Here is a 19,764-nt window from a genome sequence, read left to right as displayed (position 1 = left end):
CGGCTGACTAAAGATGGTTGTTGACTGCCTAATCCAAGGGGAGTCTTGGCTTTACTGCAATAAAACAGTCAAAAAAATCAAGTAAATTACAAATTTCATTGCTATGAGTCCTTCCAAACTGTAGATACAATGGACAAGTACCTGCTTTTCTTTATTATAGCAGTAATCTCTGAGCTCTAATCATAGCAACTTAATGATGACTTTTTAACTTTTTCATAGTTTTAATGCATATGTTAAAGTGCCTGGGGTTTGAATGGAGAGCATTGTCTTCCAAAGCCACAGAATGCCACAGCTAGGCTTTGTTACTGCACTGGGCAATGTCCTCTGTCCATACAAAGATGCCTATTCAGGAGGCTGGAAGTGGGCACAAACATAAAAGAAGCAATGTTTTAAGACAAAAGTTTTCCTTCAAGCCCTATGTTTATACATGGAAGGACTGGAATGAATACTTGTAAGAAAGAGTAATTAACTCATAGATTTGATTCACATAAAATACATTCCCATAAGATATTTGCTTTGTTCATTCAGACGATAAATACATGAGTAAAAATACTCAAGTACTGAACAGAGTAAAGGGATCAAGTCATTGTGCCTTTTCTGTGATACAGATCTGACACTTCTTACAAGAGCTCCTCTATGGGCTTGTTTGTGCTAGTAAGATATGAGGTGGAAATACTTGTTTGCTCCAAACTGGATTGACACTAGCAGACAAGGCATCAGTATCCTTGAAATTAACCCGTATGTTCATTACCTATTTGAGTGGCATTTGTAAATTGAACTCACCCAGTTTTCTTAAGGTCCTTTCCAACCCTAACTATTCTATGATTTGTGCTACCAGTTCCTCAGCCAATCAGATCCTGAAATTGTATGTTTTAACCTTTTTCTTGTAACCCCCTTAAAAACATCCTGAGATTTTGGGGAAAAAAACCCAAACATTTTAATCAGGAAACAGAAGAATGACTTGAGACCCTTGACACTGTTTGCACAAAGTGCCTCCAAAACCTGAGGAGCAGCACGGTAAAAAGCATGAAGGAGCTTGTCTGAAAGATGTTTAAGTTGGCCATAGAGATTAGAGGCAGGAGTTGGTATCTCATTAATGGTGAAAGGTAATTAGCAGGGTGGGGATAAACAGCAGAATGCCTTGAAAATGAAGGCATATAGCCAATCTTTGATGTAATTAGAAGAGTATATGCCAGTAAAGGGCTCATAAAAAAGAGAGTGTATTGTATGTTGTCAACCTAACTGCAAGAAAAAAGATTTTGGGCATGTCCCCAACAGTTATCTTGTAATTAAATTAAGAAAGATGGCAATGTCTTGGGGCTCTGTAACAACTTCTCCACAACCTTTTCTCAGCCCTGGCAGCAGAGGAGTTGTGAGCACAGCTGCCTGCCAGAGGAATGGTGCTCACTGCTCCTCACCAGCAAAATCCCTGTAGAGGTCCTGCTCACACCACAGCAGGGAACACACACCAACTACCAGCCAGTTGGGCAGGTGCTTTGCTCCTACACCTCTCACATTGTCCTTTGTTCTCTTGTTCCACATAAGAAGTGGAGGTTTTGAAATGTACCACTGAAATCTGCTCACCACAAACGTACCTGTACTACCACAGATGAAAAGTACTTGAAACATCCGTTTCCCCCAGTACCACTTTTCCTCTTAGTTCCTCTTCACCTATTTATTGCTTAGGAAAAGAAAAAAGAAGAAAAATAATAAAGATTTTTAGCAACAGATCTGCTACTTTAAAGTCTACAATCACATCTATACTCTGCAGATTTTGGATGCAATGAAGACCATCATAGTTTCTCTATGACCCTTGCTTCTCCTCCAATAGACTCTTATCAGTGGATCTCAGATCTCATGCTCTTCTCCATGTCTCTCAGCGTTTATTGCTTGTAAAAAATGTGGTGGTTTCTGCCCCTTTACTCCGTCTTGCTTCCAAAAGGGATGGTGAACAAACCCAAAGCTGCTAGGTCTGCTGGTGGTTACTAAGTATATGAGTTTCAAAACAACCTCAGCATGTCCCTGAACTGTGGATGTGGAGAAGCTGGAAGACAACCTCAAAGGAAAAGAGCACTTTCTTTGTGCCCTAATTCTTATACTGTTGCCCTAATCATCCCACACTGGCTGTTGTCTGAGACACGATGATGGCCCAAAGGGATATTTGATTAGGCTCAGCAGGGCAGCTCTGATGGCAGCCCTTCCCCACCTAGAAGAGGAATGCTGCTTCTCTCTCTAAAGAAGCGATAGAGTATTCCCTGGCAAAACTTCTGTCAGTCTAACTGCCTTCTTGTGGGAGCCCTTCCCCACTTGGCATCTTTGTTTCTCCACTTAACAGATTTGCAGGATTTATAAGTCCCTCCTGTTGGGAAGCTGTTAGAAAACCTACTCTGTTTATCCCTCACCACAGAATTTTACTGTGAAACTTTCAGTCCCTTGATAGAAAAGAGAGAGATCAATCTCTGACAGCCTTAAGAGATCAATCTCTTGCATCCTAGTCAGATAAAGTAACGCTTATGGTAGCTGTGTGTCTGTCCCACACAGGAAACATTTACATTTTCAGAGAGATCCTCATGAGCTTTCTGCTGTTTTAAATGAATCCCAAATAAATGTAAAGATCAGAAACTATCCTGCAGAAGTCCTGTCCCTCCAGCCTGATTACCAGCTTCAGGAGTGTCTGTGTTTAATATGTGGACACCAACTGCAGTGTTTGCATCCAGTGTCAGTTAGCTCTGTAGCTTCGTGATCTGCTACCATATAGAAGAGGAAATTTCACCTGAAGTATTCTACCATTACAAATGAGTGTTCCTCCTCTTTTTCTCTTACTCAAATAGGGACCTTCTTGCATTATCAAATTACATTTGTCTTACGTGTGTTCACATCTGAGCATAAAGTCTTGGATCAAGACATAGGAGACCAAAAGAACACAAACATTTTTATCAACTCATTCAGCAAGAGAGCCATTAGCTCTTTCCACAGGCATGCAGTCAAACCCAACAGTTTCACTCACCCTGCAATCTTAGTCCTCCCACACCGAGGGAAACCCCACAAGAAACTCAGCTTTTGCTATCCTTGCTCAGTGTTAGAGTTAGAAAAGCACCTGGGATTGTAACACCAGCCTGAGTGCTAATCCACTAAAAGGAGAGTTGGTCAAATCATGTGGCTCAGGCCACTTGCAAAAAACAACTCCTCCCTGGATTTTGGTTTTGTGTGTGTCTGTTTCTGCTCACTAATAGCTACACCAATACACTCAGTAGCTTTGTCTCAGATTTTAACAGTCTAATTTCAGCCACAGGACTTCTGGAACAGGCACCAGGTTTTCTAAATGCTGAGCTTTCCATTGTCTTCTGTTTACAGAGACGAGTTCCAGGTAAGATACTTTCATCAGCTGCTTTACTGAAGAACCTTGAGTTTCTGATGGGGTTGATTTCCTGGATGAGTGCATTCTGTAGCCATTTGTTATTTTAGTTCTTCTTTTTTTTTTTAAAGAGAGATTAAAGGAAACCCTGTGTGCTCCTCACAGGGATGTTTTGGAACGTGCTTGCCCAAGTGCATGGTTACCATAGCTCCCTGCCATGGCTGAATGGTGCTTTGCCTCCCTGAAGAATAGATTCTTTTTAATACTGAATGACTTTCTACAATACCATGCTGGTCTTTTCCCAGGATTAGTTTTCAGCCACAGCAATAAGAGTAGGAATATACATATATATGTACATTATCTTATAAAGAAACCAAAGGCAATAGTAAACTCCAGGCACATTTCTTCCAGAAACTAATCAAATACAGCTGTGCTATTACAAATTCATGCCAAAAGCCAGTGAAGGCGTTTGGAGAAGGGTGCTTAGGAGCATGCTCTGTAGCAGCATTGCCTCGTGCTCTCCTGAACTCAGGGAACTGGGAAGACAAGTCAAGAGACCACCAGTGGAGAAGGCAAAGCCAGGCCCTGCTTCTGAACACCAGTTCCCAGGTTTGTATGGGTCAGCCTTTGAGGTGCTGCCTAACATTCTCCTTGCTCCCTGAGCACCACAGCCTCAGCATCACTAGATCCCCTAACCCCACCCCAGCACCCCAGACCTTGCTTTTGCTGAGCCCCATGCTCCCCCATCGCAGAGGGGGAAAGGTACAGAATGAAGGGACAGTCAAAAATGTTGCTTGAGGAGCAATTGCTGTGCCTCCTTTCTGGTTCCTGTTGTTGCCACCTCATCACAGAGTTCAAGTGAATAAGCATAGGAGAGTAGTAAGGCTTAGACCTCACACTACATTTTTGGGGTTGAGAAAGCCCATACTCAGCCAAAGAGTTAGAAATCCTTTCATACAGCATGGACCACTCGCTCCATCCTCTTGACAGCCCCTCTGCTAGCCTCTTCCTTCAAATTTGAGGTTGAGATCACATTTGATATGTAGTTACATTCCTGACAAACTCACACGTCAATCTGGCCCTCTTTTAGCATCTGCAAAACCCATCTGTTGTTCTGCTGTGGCCCTCTGCTACCATCCCCAACAAATCAGGCCAAAAATACCCAGGTACTTTGAGGAACAGTGTTAGCTGAGACCTAGTACATGTAAAGAAAACCCGACATATGGGTTAAAATCTTCTATCAATGAACAAGACTTGGTTTCTGCCTCCAAGGGTAGGTTAGCGTCATTGTTCCCTTCAAAAAGGGAACTAATATCCAATGTAAATATTAGGAAAAAATGAAGACTTTATTTCATGGCAAAAGTTGAGCAGGAACACAACAAAACAAAGGGGCAATAAGCAGCCTTCAGAATTTAAATACTCTCTAATTTTATAGTCATAACTTATGGTTAGTAAGGCATCAACAACCTTGTCATGAGCAATGACTCACTTTACGGTAGATTAGAGTGTGTCCTGTTATGCATCACTTCATGAAGAGAGCAAAGACCAGGCTGTCTCTGCCCAGGATTCAAAACTTTAGTGTGTGGCAGTCTACAAAGACATCAGTCTTAGCTTTCAGTATGTAACACCAAGTAATCACCACAGGAACAGTCCTGTCCTGTGACTTCACAGTTCAGGTCACTTGTGAGTGACAATACTCTTCAGGAGCACTCTATCCAATTCCCACTGCCTCCCACAGAGTCTTCCCATCCACTGCAACAGAGGCTAAATAGACTGCTATACGATACTTGGAACTGTGCGTTTTCAGGCTTCTGGCCATTCATACCTAGAGTGTTTCAAGATTCAATATATAAACATCATTTCTCTCTCTCATTACTCTTACCTGCCTCTGGAGGAGTACTACCTGCTGCGAACAGATCATACTGAAGCAGGCAGCACAGCGACAGGGAACCCAGGAGTGCAATCTGGAACATTAATGTTGTGATATTAAAAGCTGCTCAGTGGTAAGCAGCAAAGGGATTTTAGCTTAAGGTGAGAGTTTTTTGTTAAAGAGCATCTATCCCATGCTGTTACAACAGTTCATTCCTACTCCCAGACTTTGCTAAGCTGAATTGCAGAACTCTTCACAGCAGATCCTCTACTGGGAGTAAAACAATTTTACAAAATGCTAAAATTGTTCTCAGCTTACTTTAAATTGTATTTACCGTCACACTTTGCTATCATCAACTTTGATCATTTGGGAAAATATTGTGGAAGTTTGCAATGGAAATAAAAATCAACTAAATATCAGCTAATCCTGATGCAGAACTGAAAATGACTGCTTTGCATTTGAAACTAATCCAGTCTTCTTCAGGTGAAGACAGCATTTATTTAAGTGTTGAAGTTTACTTTAATAGTGGAAAAACAATTTGCCTCCATTATAATACTTCTGAGGGGAGAGCTTCATTACACAAAGAATAGCTACTCTCAGTTTTTAATGTCTTCTTAAGACTAGTATTAAGTCTTCAAGAGCAAAGTATGAAACAAAGACTTCTATTTTTCTTTTCTTGTGTTTATGCTGTTCATAAGCCTGTTTTTGTAGATCAAGGAGGGGGAAGGTTGCCCCTAAACTGCTAACTAAACCAACTGCTGAGCTTATGTTTGTGCTAACTGAAGCCAAAACCCCCACTGCATCAGGACCAGCTCTTGGGAGAAGACACAGTTATTCATAGTAATATTCTAAAGCACGTATGGGATAGAATGAACAATTTTGTTCTAATTGCCATACCAGTAATTATTTTAAGTCAGTTGTTGCATGATTAACATGAGAAATACCAGGTATAGGTAAGCAGCAGAGGCTTCACTAGAACTGAGGAAGTGTCCACACATCGGTTGCTGCATCACTGGTGTGCAGACTTCACATCACCCTGTACTCCTCCACTTCCAGTAAAACACCTAAAAACTGACAGCCACACATCTGGTTTTCACACCTGATCTTTTACACAGCAATTCACCTTGACAAATAACGGAAGTGAGTTATCTGTTGGCATATGTGCCACTGGGAAGCGTTGTATAGAAGGGATAAAGCAGACACCACTTACGCTATCGCACTGAAGGGAAATACTCCTGTGCCCCAGGTGGGCTACCTAGCAATTGCCTGGTTGACCATAGTCATGAAGGAGAGCAAACAAATGATTTGAGAACAGTCCTTTCATAAAGCACAAAGTCACAATCATCATGGATTTCAGATGAAGTTTTATCTGTTTGATTTAGTGGCACGTTTCAGAGTCATGGAGATTTCCCCCTCCCTGCTCCTAAGTGAAGATCTTTGGAATTTCTTTCAATTCTTTCTTTCAAAGGCACAGTGAAAGAAGGCACAGTGGGTTTGTTTATGCTGCTTACAAAGGCAAATCACTCCCACCTTCTAATCAGTACTGCTCCTTCCTCCAACCCACTGAACCACAAACCTGAACTCCCCAAAGACTTCATGCATTTTGGTCATTGTGCGTATATAAATTTGTGCCAAAGAAGAACCTGTATTCTTGGTTTTCATGTACATTATTTAGTATTAAGCTATATTTATGAATCTTGAATGTGCTTTAGCAACTTGGCAAAGTTACTTTTGTGCAGTGTAATTTTACTAGGGTACATAGTTACCCTATGTACCCTTGCATTTTCTGCAGAACAAACAAAGAGGGGTTTACCAAACAAACCAAAAACCTGCACCAGGAAGAATAAGGAAATGTTGATATTTTTGAGAATTAACATGATATTTAGGACTTTAACCTGAGACTTCCAGCAAGGTTTCACAGTATCACAGTATCACAGTATGTTAGAGATTGGAAGGGACCTCAAAAGATCATCTAGTCCAATCCCCCTGCTGGAGCAGGAACACCTAGATAAGGTTACACAGGACCGTGTCCAGGCGGGTTTTGAATGTCTCCAGAGAAGGAGACTCCAATTTTTCCAGTGGTTTTCTTCCTTTTCTCCTTTGTTGTGATCATGGGGTTCTGCTCTGGCCTACTGTAATTTCTCCACAATAGTACTCAAAAACATAGTACTCATATAGCAAGATGTTATACATATACGAAGACCAAACAAACCTGTGCAGGATCCATGGTAAATTGTGCACATGCAGTTACGTCACTGATGTTGCTTGCGAACATTTGTGTGAGTAACCACCAGTTTCCCAATAAACCCATTTGGAAACTTTAACCTCCCTTAAAAATCATTTCAGAAACCATCGCTACATGATGGTTTTCTACAACATGGGTGGAAATAACACGGTTCATTCAAACCAGGTGTCACATTTGTCAGAGATTGGAAGCTAGATATCAGACAGCAGTGCATATTATGTCTTGAAATTTGCATAGTATTTATCCTCAAGGATCAAAGGTTCTCAGTGCTTTCCAGGTTATGACCACTCTTTTCCACCCTCACTGGGGCTCTGTGTTTCTTCTGTTGTCAGGGGATTATGAGGCTGTGGAGAGACAGCAGCTCAGAATGGCATATAAATAGTTTTAGTAGAGAAGAGACTCTGCAGCCAGCTTTCAGGAATTAGGGACATAAGCTATTGAAAGGATCAAAAACTATAAGGAAAGTCAGTCATTTTCAATATTTTTAAGCTTTATATGAATAAAAATATAAAATAACCCACAGAGAAGCCCCCTCCATAACTATTCAGCTTTAAGAAAGCAAATTACAATGCCTTACTTCATACTGCATAAGGGTATTAAGTCTCTTCAAGGATTCAGCTCACTCTTTGACACCAGGTGCCAGCACTTCTAAAGAGAACACGGTCCTTTTCCATTTCCAGTAATTCCTCTCATGTTTCACTCCTGAAGACTGAATGCAACGGTAATGATAAAGAATACATTCTACCCCACTTAATCACACTCCCATTAATTATTTGCTCTACAGAAAACACACTTTATCACCCACAGACTGCTGGAATGCAGGATTATGAGAATAAGATCCAGTTGTTAAATTCCAGGTTAAGGAGAGAGGCGCTGTCCCCAGCAGTGGGCTATAGTAGCAGAACTGCTCTGTGCATTATGTGTAGACTGTATAGTTAGAGAAGCCAGAGTGGTTTCACTACCTTTAATCAGGAACTCTAGTTTCAAACTGTGCTGTTGTCTCATTCTCCCACCACACACAACTACTCCACAAAGCAGACAACTACTCCACAATTAGTGGAAGGCTGCTACTAGCTCCTCTTAAAGCTGCCTTTTCTGTTACTCTACAGATGTTGTTTATACCTTGCTATTTTCACCTTACAGACTCAGTCTTAAGCTTATGGCCCATTACTAACCACAGTAATATGGTATTACAGCGCTACATCATTACCATCTTCCAGTGGAACCACCACTACCCCTGACCATCTTGGTAGCCCTTCTCTAAACTTGCTCCAGGTAGTTCAGGTAGTTTCTTGAACTGGAAAACCCCAAAACTAGACACAGTGATCTACACTGGTCTAATACAAAATGCCAGACACACCATCATAAGTACTACCAATACTCACGCTGCCTTCTGTTACTCAAAGGTAACTGCAAAATATTAGCTATTCCAGGGAAGCTCCTACTTTACTAGCTCATTCTCTTAGCTGGGATACTGCTCCTACTCAGTAGGAAGAACTCGAATGAAAAATGGTCAAGTGTCTAAAGGCTGGCACATGAGAAATACCTACTTGTTATGGCCTGACTCCATAGGGCCGTAGAAGCCTATAGCTGTCAAGGCATACAGAACCTCAAAGAACTCAATGGCCGGCTTCAAACAGCTGGAAAAGTTCAAGATGTCACCACAAGTGTACATGTTTATACCTCTGCAGTCCAAATAACAAAGCAGAAAAGAAAGCTGCCTTTTTCTTTTTAACCCAGATAACTCCACGCTGTCACTCCACGTTGTCTAAGAGTAAAGAAATGGCTAATATATTGATATTCCTTCACCACTGAGCAGGAGGGGGGCTAAAATCTCAAGCGGTTGGTGACGGTGGTTAAGGTAGAACCAGCGAGTGCTAAACTATACCAGCTATAACTAAGAAAAAAAGGGAAAATCTCACCCATTTTTGGCTATTTAAGCATCTCCCTCTAAAGACCAAGTTACTGTGCTGAAAGTAGCAAGGCTGCATAAGTATCAGCAGTTTAAATATTAAAATTTACAGTACATTGCCCACAATTAAGAACCCTAACATTCAACGCTTCTAATTGTCTGAACAAGTGCAATGATGTTCTAGTTAAGATGGAGGGAAAACCAAAGCTGCCAAAGGCCAAATTTGAGATGACCTCCACGTGCCTTTTTACTCCCCAGTCTGTATAACCAGCGACACATTTCTGCAGACTCCTCATTCTGTTCTCACCTTCTGCTTCCATCTTCTGCTGGGAATGAACAAGCTATGAAGCACTTTCATCACAGCTCGCTGATTCCTCTTCCTTGGAGGCACATCTTTTCCTCTGCTTGATTATCCTTCCCAAAGCCAGTTAAACCACTGTCAACTCATCCTCAAGACCCTGTATCCTAAAGGTGCCTTGAAGATCTGGGACCCTGCATATGCATTAAAGAAAAAGCTCATAAGGAGGTGGAAGACTCAAAATGTATTTTGTTGTTCAAAGTGCATCACAGGAACACTTTGCTATCAATCTCAATTACAGCTCTTCACTCTACAGTGCAGCAGGCTGAGTCTTTCAACCTGGTCAGTGATAAATCTAGGGAGAGAATTTTGTTTCATGCACAGCCCTAGTATGAGACACACACCCAGAGAATGCCAGAAAGTACCCGTATGTTAGGAAAAGCCACACAGCTCGTAAAAACTGACCATGTCTGAAAGACAACTGTGTGTGCATGTAGGAAGGGGAATGGGGTCAATGCACACAGGGCTAACAGGCAAAACTGGAGAAAGCAGTATGAAATTACTTATAGAATCGTAGGAACATTTGGGTCAGAGGGGAGCTCAGGGGGTCTCTAGTCCATCCTCCTGCTCTAAGCTGGCTGAGCTGCAAGGGTGGACCATGTTATTCATGTCTTAATCCAGCCTTCTCTTGAAAACCTCCAAAATAGAGACAGAACAATCTCTCTGGGCAACCTAGTCCATTCTCTCACTAAGGTCTGAACTGGGACCTTAGGAGCTAAGGTCCTAAGGGTGAGATTTTTCTTCCTTACTTCTTGACAGATCTTGTCCCATTTCAAGTTATGCCTGTTGTATGCCTCACCCTCCCACCAAGCACCCCGAGAACAGCCTTGCTTCATCTCATTCCGTAGCTTCTCCAAGTTCAGCTATGTGCTTTAGCATCTTTGATTACAGAAGTAGTCTGGATATCCACAAGATGAGCAGTGTCTGCGTTTTCAGTGAGATGCAGCAGAGGTACAAGTGAACTGACCTTTGAAGAGGCTCTGCTTGATTCTAGGAATAGTTAAGAGTTGTTAGAGAGTGATTTAGGAGTCAACAGTCACTCTTGCAAAAGAGGCTTACTTTTCATTACTTGCAGTATTAGTATTTTAAGTAAGAATGTCCAGACAGGAAACCTTTAGCACCTCAGATAAGGGATAAACAATCAACCTTATTAAACCAACAAACCAAGTTTATTTATAGAAGTCTGTACAATTGTGATGAACTATGCTAGGACACCAGTGAAACAAAGCAAACAAATCTCTCCCTCTCTAACAAGTGGGAGATGTAGTCACTCACCTTTACATGCACTTAAAGGAAAAAAGATACAGCTTTCATACACAGTTCTGTAACTATTCAAGAGTAATTTCTTGATGTATTATTCTTGATATAAGAGGTTTGCATGGTAATTTACTGTTACCTCTCTTAAAACCAGTATCTCAGCATAATCCAGAGATTTTGAGAGGGTAAGTGGCAGTTTCGTAGCTGCAGATAACCAAGATTAATTCATCATTCAGGTCTGTATTCTTAACTCACCGTTCTGGTTATCTCCACTAAAAATTACCTGCAACACCATATGGGTCTCATTGACATTTTGGCTGTAGTACAACCTATTCTTGTGTTACCAAGTGTAGAAGTTACCTAAAACCAATACATCAAGGGCAAGCATATTAAAAATATTGACTTGGTGTTGACTTTACCTTTTGAGACCCCTTGTCACTGCGCCTCAGAGCTCTGAGGCATTTCTGTGGTAAAAGCAGTTCCTGATTTGGCATTATCTCTGCACAGCATTGGAGAGTGATTGTTTGGAAAACTGGCTATTGCAAAATGAGTTTAGATTTTTTTTTTAATTACAAATCTGTAACATCATTGAAGCTGTTGGAAAAAAAACCCCACCAAAATCATTTCAAATGCATATGTACACAGTGAATCATGATGTCTCCTATGAAGCTGGTATGGCAGATTCCATAAATTCATTCTTAAAAAGTTAAAAGTACATATACCTGAGCCTACTACAACTCCAGAGAAGCTGCTAAAATAGGCCACCAAATAAAACAGTCTATGCTTACATATTTACAGAATAACCCACATGTGTCCTAGAAACATGGACTATTCAGTAAATAAGTACTGGAGGACTTCGGATTATTTGTTTACATGATAGGTAAGAGCTGCTTCATAGGTTTTCTTTTTATACACAGTTCATAGTATCAATCTGCACACAATTACATGTTTCCTTAAAGCTACTGTTAAAAAAAAAAACTGGAAGAGAAAGTTAAATAAGAACTAGATTAAAGTTTCATTAAGAATCCAACAAGAAAGTATCAAACACAGGTTTAAACACAACCGGTGAATGATTTCAGAAAAACAGTAATGCTCTGACACAAGAAGAGCATCAGCATTTTCCCTCTTCAGGGTCCCCCAGAAACATTCCTATCCAGTTCAGTGCTTAAGTTATTAGATACGTACTGGCCTGAGTAGGAACAAACACGTGCTTGCACGCTTACCTGAACGAGGGCCTCTAACCTTTTAGACTTCTAATTCTCTTTTAATTTAGTTCTTAGCCCCATATATTCAGTTCCATTTTGTTTGGAAAAGTTCTTTGTTAAATGTCACTTATATTTACACTTTGATTTTCTAAATTATTTTTTTTTTACACCTGAGTGATAATTTAGCTGTCACTTCGTGTCCAGTCAAATATTCCATAAAGCCATACAATTCCTGTGCTAGTGTTGCACTCCTCTACCAGTTTACATATGAAAAATGAGCATCAGCTACCTCTCATACATTACCCACTGACCTTTCTATTATGTCCTTACTGTGTCCTTCCCCTTCCACACAAAGTGATTTTGTTTGTTCATTTGTTTATAGAAGCCCTGTTTCAATGGTTCACAAAGCAAGAAACAAAGTGAGCTGGAGCCCAGTGAAGACATGATGACTTACAAATGCATTATACTGGAGGCTTGGAGAAGGAATTAAAGCCCAATCAATGAGCACCCCAGGGCCATCCCAGAAAAAGCTACTCCACTCAGTTACAGTTGGAGACTCCAAACGTGCTATAGATGACAAGTCCCACATCAAGAGCTGCGTGCCTCTCTCTCATCAGTTACGTGCAATTAAGAAAGGGAACGTGAAGTTAAACAGCTATTATCAGCCAAGCCGTTTTAGTAAGAAGAATCACATTTAATGAGTTTCTTTCTTGCAATTTCAGATGCTCAAGTACAGCTGGTAGAAATTCAGAACAGCCGTAAAGAACTGTGACAGACGGATACAAATAGTACTGCAGCTTAAAAATGATAAAAAACACCTGAAAAAAAGTCACACGACCCTCCCAAAAAAATTTACACTTTGAACCTAAGCCAGTTTTTGAAGATTCCCTTCTCCAAAGCTAGGATGAAGGAGGAAGAAGAAGAGGAAGAAAGTGCAGATGACCTTCCAGCCACAAAGGTCTTGCGCCAATGTTTATTCATCGTGCCTGTGGTGGTATCTGGGGGGAGATCACCAAGTGCCGATTCTGCAACCACCAAGACATTCCTATGGGAATCCAGACCTCAGGCTAATACTGAACACAGAGTGGACCAATGAGCTGCATCAACAAAATAAAAACAAAACTCAAACTAAAAGAGATGGGGAGACCCCAAATAGCACAGATCCACTTTTGTGAGGGGGGCAGGAGGAAAGGGCAAGAAGGGAGGTCTATACAGTAAATAGTTGAATGGTTTATGTTACAGATGACTGGCAGTTTTAAAGAGTCTCTTCCCAGCTCCATTGCTGCTCCAACCCAGAAGGAAGAACTGAAAAGTGAGGAAGAAAAGGTAGGACATCGCCATGGAGCATGCAGGATCAGAAGCAGCAGAGTGGGCATGCTCAAATAAGCCCCCGCCTCTTTTTATAGTCCTCCAAGTTCAATGATCGCCGAGGGGCACCATCTTTTGCCGGTGGAGCCTTGGAGGTGATGGCCAATGCTTTAGATTCTGTTGGGGACAAGAAAAGAATGAGGATTGAAATACGTGTAAACTACAGGCTTTTACTTGCTGCTTTTGCTAACAAGTTCACCGTAAAATCACATATAAATCAGGTTGGACCTTCAGTTAATACAGGCAGTATCTGGTAGCTTATCTTCATAGGTAAAGCATGTGCAATTTTGACTCTGCTAATCCAGCTTCCTGCTGATAAGCAAACTTTCATTTCTTGAGAAAACTACTCTATAGCACACTGAAATCACAATACAAACAGAGCCTTCGGGGCCTTTCTGGGATCTTTGATATATCCTTATCCCATGAGAATAGCAAGCACAAGGACAGATAATAGGTGGAGAGAAGTAGAACTTCCTATCCATGCCTACAATGCACATTTTAACCAAACCCCAGGTTTTTCTGTTAAGAAAGAAAACTGCACAAACCAAAATGCCAAAATGGGGTTCTGAGAAAAAAACCCATGCTTAAACCTCTAGCTACACTGTGTGTCTCACGTCCTTCTCTTTTCAGTCCCCTTCCTGCTTTTCAGCATCCTTTAGTGCCTAATGCCTAACATCTGCCTGATAACTCTCTGAAGTTCTTAACTCTCACTACCTGCTTTAGGAAGTCTCCTACCTCATTCTGTAGTCTTAAGCCCAGAGTTCCAATCCTGACCTACTTTGGAAAGACAACCTCTTCTACTTTCCCTTCTTGACAAGGCTTTAAGTCTTCGTGCATTCTTACAGTACTTTCTAACTTGTCCTCCAAGAAACTTCACAGCTCTAATCCTTCTAGTAATGCGAGAAGCAATAAGCCTCATGAGTCAAATAGCACCGGTACACCCCCCATGCTCTCCCTCCACTGGAAAACAGCTCAGCAGGATGAGAGGAAACAGTCTCAAGCTGCACCAGGGGAAGTTTAGTTTGAATATTAGGAAACATTTCTTCACCGAAAGGGCTGTCAAGCACTGGAACAGGCCACCCAGGGAAGTGGTTGAGTCACCATCCCTGGAGGTACTTAAAAGACAAGCAGATGTGGTGCTTAGTGGTTTAGTGGTGGACTTGGCAGTGTTAGGTTAATAGCTGGACTCTATGATCTCAAGGATCTTTTCCAACCTAAATGATTCTACTGATACTAAGCTGTTAATGCCACACATCCCAGGCTCTCAAAGTCAAGATCACAAAGAGAAAGGGTCAGCAAGTTTTGCCTATAAGCACACCTTCACTCTCTGCCCAGCAATTTGGTTCCCCCAAAATTTTACTTCAATACTATCTGCAATACCAATGTTAGGGAACAGTATCCACATAGCAGGTACACAGATTATGGAACAGGACATCAGAAACCCATTTCTGAGTACAGATATGCTTTGATTAGACAAATTAACAAAGCAAGTATCAAGGTAGGTATCAATGCTTATTAAATACAATACTCTTGTCTGCTCCCCAGAGATTATGGAAGTCTGTAGACAGACACTGTAGACTGGAAGAATATATCAGAAAACACTCCTTACCTTTCTCCCTAGGCATTTGGAACAAGGATATGGGGATCTACAAGCTTCCACTGACACACAATACAATTGTTCTTGTTTTCTCAATGGATGTCACTAGCACACATCCACTCCTCAGTTCAAGATACTCATCAAGACAACAAACATGGAGTCTTTGCTCCCATTTTCAAAAGCCCACCAAGGATTTTGAAAGAACTATTCTGGAAGAAGTGAGCTCTACCATTATGAGCTGGACAATCACACCCCAAATTCAGCAGGAACACCCACCTGAACTGGGAACCTGAAGATCAATCTTTACATCAAAGTCATGCACTTTGAAAAGATCTTCTGAGAGGTCGCTGGCTGATTTGGAGTTCACATCTTTATCCTTCCCTTGACCCTGAAATAAAAACTACAGATAAGTCTCCAGTGTTTACTGGACCAGAGAAACAGAGATAATAAAAGCTTTTTCTCCACTTCTGTCACAAACACACTTAAAAACACTTAGTTTAGCTTTCATATCGCTAGAGAAATACATTTTTTTCCCCAAGAAAGAAAAAGCTGCTTCTTTTCTATGATAATGATCTGCAGGATACCTATTTCTAGCACTGAAGCATGCACATCTACTATTAGTCATAGGCTTCTAGAGAAAAATGATGATGTGGGAGAAATGTAACGGAGACAAAAATGGAAACTTGCCTTACTCATGTCCTTTGGAGCATCTGGTAATACACCAGACCCATATTTTGCATTAAGCTGGGCAAGAATGGCAGCTTGGACAGCAGGATCTCTGGACTGCAGAGAGAAAAAAAGAAAACAAAAAATGAGAGAGAAAGAAGGGAAAAAAAATCACTCTATTTAAATCCACAAAAACTGAACTGTCATTTTCTTAATACAGGGCTCTTATCTGAATCTAGAACCATAAGAGGCTGTAGATCAGTTAGCCCCACCTTCAGGATCTAAGACACAACCTAAATTGCCCTGATATCTGTGTAATGTAACAAACTAAAAGCTATTCTTCAGAAAGTCTTTATGAGAAAATGAGAAATACTTTTCTTGTTGATATGGTTTGCTGCTGTGACCACTCTTAACACTACCACTAGGTGTATTTGCATTCAGTTTACAGTTCTGGCTACTGGAGAAAAGAAATCTTTAGAAGACTATTTTCTTTACATAACAGTTCTCTACCATAATAAAATTACTCAATTATGATTCTTTTCTAATAAAGAATTGTTTCAGAAATGATTATTGAATTCAAACCCTGCAATAAGATTCCTTTTCTATTCCCTTGCCAGTTTATGGAGACGGATGAGATCCAACCTGACCAGTTCTTCTTTAAGTACTGATATCAGAACCATATACTATTCCAGAATAAGCCTCAACAAAGTCAGATTATGTAGAAGTAGGAGCTGACCACCTTGCTATCCATCATTTATACAGCTAGAGCCTACAGTAGCAGATTTTGCAACAGTGTTATGGGGAAGTTTGTGTTGAACTACTTTATCCATCACAGGCCCAAAACGTCTGGTATCCTCTCATTTCACAGATCTTTCAGGAAAGTTTCGCTAACTAAAAGTGAAACTCACACCTGAAGCAAGCTGTCGCCCCACAGCTAACTGATCTGAGTAATTCTATATATAAGAACTCACTAGACAGAAGTCTAAGCCACAGCTGCTTCCCTATGTACATACCCACATCACCCATGTCCTTCTCACTTTGCATTAAAAAACAGTACTTTTTCTTTCTTTGGGTATAGTGAAACCAGGGTCTCACTCAATTGTATCTCACCCTGGCATTTGGAGCATTGATAGCAGCACAGATGGAAATGAATACAAACATTTTCCCGCCTGCTTTCTGCATTACATTGGTTTGTTTCTCTGCAAATTGTCTCAACTGCCCTTAAGTATTGCACTCACGTTAGACACTATTGTGGGCTTGCATTGTCGCCTAGTAAAGGGGTCCATTTGTTGGTTTTTCATGCTATGACTTTCAGCCTGAAAAAGAAAAAGCACATGGTTTTTCAGTTAGCTGCTTGCACCCTTGCAAATCCTCCCATAGCACCCTGCCTATGCAAGCATTCATCAGCTACCTATAATATTAACATCAGAGGAAAACCAGCAACAGCATTAGATTGGAAAGATTTGAACACACTTACTGTCCTACGCAAAACTGTCCTTGTTGAATATAACATACCAAATAGGTACACAACTCTCAGGATTGGCTAAACAAGCTTATTTTTTCCTTATTAGAAGTGTCACTGCAGAGAACTGAGTATTTCCTTTACTTTTATTCTCTGAAGTCTCCTTTCTGATTTCATTCCCAGATAACATGCACTATGTCATTATTACAGTCAGTAATCTGCTGATAACTGAGTTGATCAAAAGGAGAAAGCAATCTGCTTTAAAATCATGTCATTTGCCTATATGAAAGAGTTTACAGTTCATTAGAAAAATTACTAACTTCACCATGCAATTATCTCCCTTTGCATCGTCTCATCTCTACTTGTACGGAAGTATTAATTCAGCACTACTTACCACAAGAGCCTTCTCAGACTCAACGATATTCCACTCTCTATTTCTCTGGTTGATGTAACTGCAGAAAGGATAAAAAAAGGAGGGTAGGGGGAAAGAAAAATAAAGTTATTGTCATTTATCAATCCCTACACAAGAAAACGCCTGATAGCACTCTTGCAGCTTCACCCTGATCACAGATTACTCTTATTGCAACACAACTGCTATCTGGGGTATGTGGAAGAGGATTTACATTTTTAACAGTTTTAACTGAATGATAGAGACAAGTAAACACTAATAGAGCCATCATGATACACGTTTCATGAATATATTGTACAGGAAAGAAGAGACAAAATCTGACCATTAATTCAGTACTGCATTAGTTTCTCTGTGTATTTTGATTGATATAATTTAAGAAAGAAAGTTCGCAGTATCTGCTTCTTACCTGATTGCTGAAATGTTTTTTGTTCGTTGACGATCCAGGGCCTCTGCTCTCTCTTCAAGTTCATTAAGCTGATCTTGAATCTGCTTGGCTTTATCTTGGTCCCCCAAGTCCTCAGCCATAGCCTTCAATCAAACAGTAACTCATTAGGCACTACTCCTTACCTCAGAGCTAGTCAGAGAAACAAGGGATAGACCCATGAATCAGGCAGCTAACCCTATTCCAGCTGCAAATGCTCTAACCTGCATGGTAAGAATAAAACAAAGAGCTAAACTCTCCTTACAGCTAAAGGCAAAACAGGACTTCTTACTCTGAAGAACTCTGAAAACCTTTGAAACCCCTTAAACAAAGGAAGGCACATGAACACTAGTCCCAGCATGAGGAGGGCAAGTCAGCTGGATGATTTAACATCACTTTTTACCAGCTCAGGAAAAGAATTATCATTTCTGCAGCTATGAGTTGCCACTTCGTTCAGGGAGTTGGAGAATCCCCTACTACACCACCAGACCAACAACATTAGCTTATTATGCCACCTGGTGACAACACGCGGTAACTGCATCCTTCTGCAATGGAAACCTAAACGATTTACATATTCGTGCATAGTAAAATCATGACCAAACAGCAAGGTTAAACCAGAAAATGTAAAACTAAGGATTAAGTCAAACTCTTTGTTTTTACTGTATATTAAGCACGAATTTCTGGTAGAAGGGCTGCACAAATAAAACCAAAATGTGTTACACCTGTCTTCAGAGATACTGAAGACTTTGTTTTCTTGACTTCTTGGCTTTGGCTACTCAGGACTATTAGATCTATTTGTAACAGGAGGTCTACATGTAAAACACTTCAGTGGCAAGTAAATCTTTTGGCAATGTATTATTTTCAATATAAAGTGACAATTCGGTTACCCCTGAGTAAAAGACAATTTAACATGACGTTTTTTTCCCCTATTTTTAAAAGTATAGGAAATGAACTTCCAAATGGGGTACTCAGGGGGAAAAAAAATAAAAAGGAAGAGGTTTCTAAAGCAGCCAAAGACCTTCTTGTTTAAAGGACACAAAAAGAGCCAGCTATAATTGTTGGCAATTGCCCTTAGGAAAAAAAAATGCAATAGCTTTAACTGGGTTCTAAGTGTTCTGAACTCAGCAATGAACCTTGAGATCCACCTTTTAGCTGCAGAGTTAAAGTCAAGCTTACTGCTGACTACTGCCAAAATCCAGATGAGCTCTTCATGAGTTCTTCAAAATCAAAGACTGCATTAAGCTTGCAGGCATCATCTCATCTCTCACCTTCTCCTTTAACAGCTGAGTTTTCTTCATTGCATAATTTGGAGGTGCTTTTCTGAACCTTTCCTTCTCTTTCACAATCTGTAAGATGCAGAGGAAACAAGAAGATGCAAATATGAAATGTCTATTTCAGTACTTGGACACTAGAAGCAGCAGATCAGTATCACTTTAGAAATGTACTTACTGCCACAGGATTTTTACTCATGCTCTCTCTGCTGCATTTTTAAATCTGTGACTTGGTAATGAGTCACACCCCCAGGACCCCTACTTACAGCCTACAAAAACCTTTTACTGGTCAGTATTAAGCAAGTATTAAACTGCAGAAACTGTGAAAAATGCATGTTAGCTGTCAGCTTTCCAGAACTTCAGAACTA

The 19,764-nt window shown here is 40.6% G+C and overlaps 1 protein-coding gene across 1 annotated transcript in view; it reads right to left on the bottom strand.

Moving 5' to 3' along the window:
• Positions 1-10,887: 10,887 nt before the first annotated feature.
• Positions 10,888-19,764, bottom strand: part of RTF1 (RTF1 homolog, Paf1/RNA polymerase II complex component) — a 34,372-nt gene continuing 25,495 nt past the window's right edge. Inside the window, exons 12-18 of the mRNA XM_061343637.1 lie at positions 19,394-19,471; positions 18,111-18,232; positions 17,690-17,747; positions 17,072-17,149; positions 15,855-15,950; positions 15,444-15,555; positions 10,888-13,687 (exon numbers count right to left, since the gene is read on the bottom strand). Of these exons, the coding sequence (XP_061199621.1) occupies positions 13,581-13,687; positions 15,444-15,555; positions 15,855-15,950; positions 17,072-17,149; positions 17,690-17,747; positions 18,111-18,232; positions 19,394-19,471 (651 nt within the window). The 3' untranslated portion in view covers positions 10,888-13,580. The remainder of the gene's footprint in view (positions 13,688-15,443; positions 15,556-15,854; positions 15,951-17,071; positions 17,150-17,689; positions 17,748-18,110; positions 18,233-19,393; positions 19,472-19,764) is intronic.

The sequence above is a fragment of the Neopsephotus bourkii genome, unplaced genomic scaffold (assembly GCF_033783945.1).
Source record: "Neopsephotus bourkii isolate Nb327-2 ecotype Australia unplaced genomic scaffold, CSIRO-AGI_Nbou_v1 NB_1825, whole genome shotgun sequence".
NCBI classification, from domain to species: domain Eukaryota; kingdom Metazoa; phylum Chordata; class Aves; order Psittaciformes; family Psittacidae; genus Neopsephotus; species Neopsephotus bourkii.
The sequence above is the reverse complement of the archived record's forward strand: the minus strand, read 5'-3'. Positions and strand labels throughout refer to the sequence as shown.